At 41.0% G+C, this 7806-nt stretch overlaps 1 protein-coding gene across 2 annotated transcripts in view; it reads right to left on the bottom strand.

The window, feature by feature from the left end:
- Window positions 1-563: 563 nt before the first annotated feature.
- The window catches only part of wnt7bb (wingless-type MMTV integration site family, member 7Bb), a 31551-nt gene continuing 24308 nt past the window's right edge, over window positions 564-7806 (bottom strand). For both annotated transcript variants that reach the window (XM_085778573.1, XM_085778572.1), the window contains exons 3-4: window positions 6900-7171; window positions 564-2276 (exon numbers count right to left, since the gene is read on the bottom strand). In XM_085778573.1, coding sequence (XP_085634699.1) covers window positions 1797-2276; window positions 6900-7171 — 752 coding nt within the window. In that variant the 3' untranslated portion in view covers window positions 564-1796. The remainder of the gene's footprint in view (window positions 2277-6899; window positions 7172-7806) is intronic.

Raw genomic sequence — 7806 nt, 5'->3', positions numbered from 1 at the left:
AGGTTAGCTAAGTGTGATTTGAAAAAGGTAAACAGTAAAATTATTGTCCATTGTCACAGTTGACAGATTGATTCATGTTTGGCCAGCTGTACTGGTAAAGACTATGGTCTTTACCTGTTCCAATTTAGCTGTATCACTGTGTTCCCAGCTGTCAAATATTGCCTTAGTGAGTACAATAATGTCAAAACTGATTTTTAAAAAATGATATCCTAATCTTCTAAAATAAATTGAATTCATCTTTATTGTTGTGGCAGAGTAGAGCTTATCTCATCAGGAGCATAATTCCTCTATAACCTGAATAGTGAGTGTAAATTAGACCTAGGTTGTTTCCTGTGTTAAGTTTAAAAAAAAAAAAAAAAGATAAAATCTTGTCTCACAGCACAACAGGCTAAATAATACAATAATAATCACCTCTATAGGTTTGGTTATCACTGGTATTATATGCATGGGTGTACAGTTGTATTAGTCGCTTTACTGACCACAGCTCTACAGATATTTTGAAAAATAATTAAGGCAGACTGCAGGTTCAACTTCAGTTGATATTTTAGCAATGAACTGCCAAATCGAGTCAAATGGGAGTTTATTTAATTCTCATGAGTCGTATCTGAATAGAAAATATCAGTGCAGCACTCGACAACACATCCAGCAACATATCATTTTCATGTTTAATGAATTGAGGAAGGATCTCTGTAGTTAAATGAGTTTTCTTGCTACTGTATCGTAACTGAAATAGCAAAAGAATCCAAATAGATGTTACTGCTTGGAGGAAAAAAAAGGACTGCAAACAATCTATGCTACAGTAAAATAGAACCAAGGTGTCTGAATGTGAAACACACTGTAACGATGTCTTTTGTTGTCAAACACACCAGTAGCAATGAAACTCTTTTTTTTCTCCTTCTTTTTTTAAGAAAAGGTGAGGTGTTGTAGGGATGGGGGGGGGGGGGGGGGGGGGGGGTCAGTTTCTAATAGACACACATCTTCAGTCAGAGTTTCTAAAAAGTATTTTCTTTACACTTAGTACAAAAAAAAAGACATCTCTACCCGTTAGTGCTTCGTTTTAAGATACTATAACATAAATAAACAATTTATTTTCAGTGTTCAGAACAGACAGTTCCAGTGTGACTGGAAAACTAACATACTCCACCATATTCCAGTTGGCAGCAGAGGGTTTAACAGAGTTCTCCACTCAGATTTTGGCGCACCCCAACGCACCATACTTACAAAATGTTCTTCATTTCTGCAAACCTCCAACATAAGCCCCAGTCAATTTGGGGGGTTATTCATGTCAAGATTCACTTTTTCTCCCCTTTAGTGAAAATACGACAAAAACCCTTAAAGGTTTTCAATGAAGACTTGACAAATCTCTCTCAGTCACCCCTCATCAGCTGCTGTCATTTTGATCAACTCCCAGGTCACTGTGTTTCTTCTCCATGCACGAGTCTCTTGTGAATTTAACAGTTACAGATCCCAGAGTGCAAAGCACAGTTCCCAACGAGGGCCTCATTACCTGTAGTCCCGACTTCACTGTGGATACATCAGTACATGGGCATAACCTCTATGTGACAGTAAAGTTCTGGGGTATTACCTACTGATATTTTAGCATTTACTTTCTGAAAAGCAATTAGATAGATTCTGCTGTGCAAAACGATGCCATGAAGAGCTGATAGTGTAAATTCCATTCCTTTATTTCAAAACCTCTCACTGATCCAAGTCACACATTTATCTCGCTCTCTCGGGTCTTTCTCTTTCAGCTAGTCCTTGGCGCCTCAATTCCTGGCACTGAGTTCCTCACGTCCTTATTTGCAGGTAAACACCTCCGTCCTCTCACTGCATGTGTTGCACTTGACGAAGCAGCACCATTGGAACTTACAATTGCACTGCCACACTTTGGTGTACTGGTGTGTGTTGTAGCCACGGCCGCAGCACATAAGGTCGCAGCCGTCTGTGTGCGGCGAAGTGCGGTTGCAAAGGCGTCCCTGGGTGCCAACGCTCCCCGTGGCCGCGTCCTCCTCGCAGTAGTTGGGCGACCTCTCGATGTAGACGAGGTCCGTCTCCATGGGCTTGCGGTAGCCCTGAGTCTGCTTCACCTTGAGGTGGGTGGGCTGGCGCAGCCGGCTAGCCCGAACTACCTCCACGTGCACGGCTTCGTTGTACTTGTCCTTGAGTACGTAGCCAATTTCGCGGAACTTGGGAAGTGTAGTCCAACAGGTCTTGGTGGTGCAGGAGCCTGAGACGCCGTGGCACTTGCACTCTAGCTTCATCCTTTCTTCTAGAACCTGAGGAGTGATAGACAAAACACAGCAACTGTCAGAAATATAGAAACAGACATGAAATTAAACTCTGGACCACAAATTTACAACAATCAGTCACGACAAGGAATGATCCTATGTGGATTGACAGAAATCTTCTTTATATAGCCATGCAGAAAGTTGGTCTTACTTGTGCAGGATTTGAAATGTCCATCCCACAAATCAATTTCATGCCTTGAATCAATTAAATGAAATCAATATAAAGGTAAAGTGAAAAATTGTAACAAAAAACAACCAACAGTTATGTTTCTTACTGTGCAATCGGCAGCTTTGGGTAGAGCTAGTCCGAAACACTGAAAACAAATCAAACCAAACGTATCTGCACGGCTAGATACCACTTGAAATAAGCAAGAAAATATGTCTTTCTGCAATTTGAGTGAACAGACCCAACTGCAGTTCAATCTGCCACTCAACATCTTGTTTCACGCTGTGTGTACTGTATCTTATTACTGCAAATGCAAAAACAACATACCAGTAAAATGGCACAAGCACTTTACTCTCACCAAGACACTACCATTTTCCCTAGATGAAATACAAGCGAACATTAGTGTATGTTACCTTGAAATAGTGTAGCAACTGTTTGGAATTAGACGTCGTATAGTTCTGAATCCCGTGCATACATTGACAAATAAATGGTTTGTGTGATTTATCAATGAACCACCAAGTTCTACCCAGAATGCTGGCTGAATGCTAGCTTTGTGTTGTGTTGTTTTCTAAGTGGAAACAAATGTGAAATATGTCAGATCAACTAAAAATCAAGATATTTATTTGAATTTTTGTGTAAAAACTGTGATGGCAATAAGGCATTTCAGCTAGTAAATCCTGTGCGTTTATGCCACAGACACTTAAGTCTGACATTCGGGCGATGCCAATCTGACTTGAGAGTAGAGTAACAGACCTTTGTGAGAAATCCAAGCATATCTGAAAATTTGAGTCATGGTTGACGTGTTGTTTCATGTCCCGAAGGAGGGAAAATTGTACTTACTGGTAATATCCCATCCTGTAATTTAGTCTACCTTCCCTTAACCACATCAATGACAGAGGAAAACAAACATGGATCTCATACGACTATCAATCATCTTGGATAATTTGAAGCCAGATTATTGTGTTATCAAATGTGTTGCACATGCAGCTCCAAACAAAGACAAACTCAATTAATTATTTACAGCTGGACAAGAGACTCTGGGTTTATTCGAGTGCTCTAACAACATTGTGATAAATAGAAGAACACAATGTTACCACAAGTATGAAAGCAGATTTGAATATCATTTAAATACCGCAGCTATACATTCAGATGTTTGTGGGCATTTTAAATGCAATAATTTACTTTTTTTTTTTTTCAAACTTGGTTTTAACTTCTCTTTGAGGTCATCTCCAACATATGGTACACAGGCTAGGATTTTTTTCTCTCTTTGCTGCCTGATCCTGGGGCAGTTGGGAAATATTTTGTGTTGTCATTACTATTCAAGTGTCAATCTTTGCCCTGTGGGTTTTCAAAACTAAAAACTGTACCCTCTTCATTCTCTCCCGAAATGTTCTTTAAAGGTGAAAGAACAGAGGAAAGATGTGGAGGTGGAGTTGGAATAGTTCATATCAACGTGTTTGTAACAGTCCTGACATGACTCCGTTAACACAATTAGGAACCCCCGACTTGCTCGAACGATGTGATGCGCCTTTGTTGTGTAACATCTGAGGTTGGTTGGCAGGGCATTTTTCCAGTACAGCTTTCTTCTTTTTTTTTTCCTGGCGGCTCACTTCACCAGCAGCACAGCTCATCATTTGTATCAGACACTGATTAATCGTACACGCTCTGTTGTGTTATGTGTTCGCAGTTTTCCAGTGTGAGGACATTTGATAGAAAAACACATGAGCTGCCCTGACATGGCGAAGGCCGGGGTCAGCCGTCAGTCTCGCCTGGGATGTTGATTTAGAGCGAGGATTTCCAAAAATGTATATTGCAAAAAGGGGAAAAAAACCCACAAGGAATGCCTGGCATAAGGAGTCTGACAGATGCATGGAAACATTTACTTAAACTGTGTCCATCAAAGCCCCTGATCTGTTTCTAATTAGTCCAATATGACCAGACTTCCATCTACAGATCACTTGTCAAACACACACACACACACACACACACACACACAATGCAAGATGAAAGCGATCTCGGGTGCTTCACTGGGTGTTCGTTTACCTCCAATTGAGTCATGGAACCTATTTTAATTTTGCTTTTGTTTCAATGATGCTTCTTATCAGTGATTAGAAAACCTCAGCTGGATCCTATCTGAGGCTCCACTTCCTCCCTAATCAGCTCATTTGTCTTGAATTTACTGCTGCAGAGACTTTTTTTGCTACAAAAATGGAAGGAACTCACTAACTTGCAGGTAAATTATTTCCACAATTAAAAAAGCTTGCCAGAGACAGGGAGACAAATCTTTTTTCCCACACAATAACAGCTGCTTATTCTGATTAAACCACCAATACAGGCCGTATTTACAGCTGTCGCCTTAGGCCCTATTCGCACGGGATTAGTATTACCTGTGGACCTCTGGTAATTTGTAATAATTGCGGAGGACGTCTGTGATCTTAATCCCGTGCGAATGCGCAATGTCAGTAATTTGTAAAGTAAAAATTCCCCCGCAAATTACCTACTATATTTCACCAAAGACCGACGTCCCGTGGTAAAACTAGTCCCGTGCGAATCTGCATCTCAGTAACTGAGGGGCATTTTTTGTTCTTCCCCGGTTGAAACCATACTGTACGGGTTGAAATATGGAGGCTGCAGTGGAAATTATGAGCGGCATTTTCGAAGGCGTTTTAGGTGCAAACACGGGCTTGTATCGGTGCTGGAGACCCATTTGAAAAAAGAGCAGGCTCCGTTCCTTCAAAAGAGCGAAATTTCGGAGGATATTGACATGCAGCTTTTTAATAGGCCATGACGGCCCGTTATTGCGACAACACTGTTGCGAAGTCACGTTGCTGCTTTGACATTTTATTTACATTTGCTTTGCACATGGATGTGACAGCAGTGGATGTTACGACGTGCACAGCTTTGACGTCATATCGTAGCCTAAATGTCAGTAAATTCAAGTAAAATACAGACTTCACTTATCCCGTGCGAATGCACCGCAAGAAACACAGACGTGGGGGGGTAATTTACAAATTACCAGACGTCCCCAGGTAATACTAATCCTGTGCGAATAGGGCTTTAGTGTGTTGTATCCAGATAAAATCCACACTAATACTTCCAGGTCAGGAATCGTATGGAATTCCATCTTAGTTTTTCTGTTTTGTATGTAAATCTGGGCCGGCAGTACAATCTGGAGAGTGGACGTGATGCACCTGTAGAACTGAAACTTAAAGTGCAGACCAGTAAAACAGCAAAGTACATGGATAGCAGTTGCTTTTATAGACTATAAACACGACTAAAGAATGGTTTCATCAACGATATTTAAATCCGTTTTGTATTCTTCCTGGATGCATTAATATATAGTCACTTGGGTGGATTAGACAGCTTTCAGATATCAAAAGAGCTAAGTGCTAACAGGGCCAAACCAACTCTGTGTAAACCCAGAGAAGGCTCAGATCTCTCTGCCTCAAAAATCAGCGCCGACCCTGTCACAGCACAGTGTGGGTCTGGTTTCACACCCTGAGTAGACACAGTGACATGAATTGAAATAATATGCTGTCCTCTACATTTCATGATTCTCTGAAAGGAGTTAGAAAACAGGGGAGGCCATATGGCAACCATTGGCCAGGCTCTATTTCCCCAGTAGATCTGACAAAGTCCAAGTTATTAATTAGATCCATTTGTCAACATAACATCATGTCTTTTATTTACCTCTCACACTCTCTTTCTCTTTCTCCCTGATGACTAATAGCAAACAAACATGTCCATAATGAGCCTTGCCAACACAGACTCTCAGAAATAAAAGCCTCGCTCTTAGTAATTGGCTGAAGATAAACACACTGCTGAAAGGCTAACTGGGTGATCAATCAATCAACAGCTTGATCAATCACAGTTGTCTGACACATGACTGTATGACGTTTATCACTTGATCTAGGACTGCAGCGCAGCACTGGGAAACATTAACACACAGATCTTTGCATCTACATACAGTATACACACACACACACACACACACACACACACACACACACACACACACACACACATTTGTTTAGTACTGAGTCATAAAATGTTATTTGTCTTTAGAGGAAGTTTATTTCATGTAATCTATTTTCAACCCTCTTTTCTGTTTTATTGCAACTTGGGTCTGTGTTCCTTTACTCTGGCCATCAGTTTTATCACTTCTGATAAAAATAATGATAATGAAAATGTAAACTGCTGAGATCTGGACGTGGACAAGAAGCATGGGTGGGAAAACAATCTGCCAAGTTGTAAATAAAGTTTAACAGCTCAGCCAGATTATCAAACCAATGTATCTGGAGTTGAAAGTAATGTCACCACGTTCACTGGGTGAGTAAAGAATGTTATTATTACAGATAGGAGCGATGCCCAAAACCTGACTTGAAATAAATCAGCATAATTCTTCCAATAAGGTGAATATTTTTTATTACAATAAACTTTTTTACCTTTCTCCCCGCCTCATTGTTATGCAAGTTCATCAGGCGGCGTGGGGTCTTTTTAATCTCGCGGGCGTCCACAAAGCGGCGGGAGAACTCAATGCCATACTTGATGTCGGCCGAGCAGCCCCCCCACTTCCAGCCTTCCTCCTGATTGTAATAGCCCTGCTTCTCCCGGTCGCAGCCGCACTGGCTCAGGTTGCCCTGGCTGCACGCCGCCGTGATGGCGTGGGCCACCCCTGCCGCTGTGATGGCATAGGTGAACGCCGCTTCCCGACTGCCTGGAAAAGGGAAAAGAGATCTTTTTTCAGGAAAACTGGGTAACTCTTAGTGGCCAACAAAACCAAATACGAAACCCATTCATTTAGACCTCAAACAAATGAGTAGCACCACCTGGCATTAAGACCAATGTAAACAGTGGTTTCAGTGTAACAGGGTGATTTATACAATAGTAATATGTGTGACAGTGTAAAATATACAACAGTAACATGTAGTTATAATTACTCAAAATCTGCATTGATAGTTACAACCTGACATATTAGCCTCCAGAGTCAATATGTGGAACATTTGAAGGGTTCTGAATGGGGGCCCATTATAGTGGAGTCTCCTGTTTTTACCTATTTTGCTATTCTAAGGAAACAGCATTGTTGTTAAACTATGTTGATTAGCTCAACAGCTATCTTAGATTTACTGTAAAGTACACCAATATACTGTGTCATTCCATTTGCATAGCGGCTGAGCACATGATCACAGCAGACCAGAGAATTTTGTTATTGACCTCTTTCTGTCATAATAAAGGCTGATCGGTCTCTTCATCCAAAGACAACACACACACAGCAGACACTGATCTACCCTATTTTGACTTTATGAACCTTAAACCTTAATATTCCCATCACAGGATGTGAACTCGATAAAC

Source organism: Trachurus japonicus, chromosome 6 (assembly GCF_045865225.1).
Source record: "Trachurus japonicus isolate A0001 chromosome 6, Traja_1.0".
Taxonomy (NCBI): Eukaryota; Metazoa; Chordata; class Actinopteri; order Carangiformes; family Carangidae; genus Trachurus; species Trachurus japonicus.
Note: the sequence above shows the minus strand (reverse complement) of the source record. Positions and strands in the feature narration are given on the sequence as shown.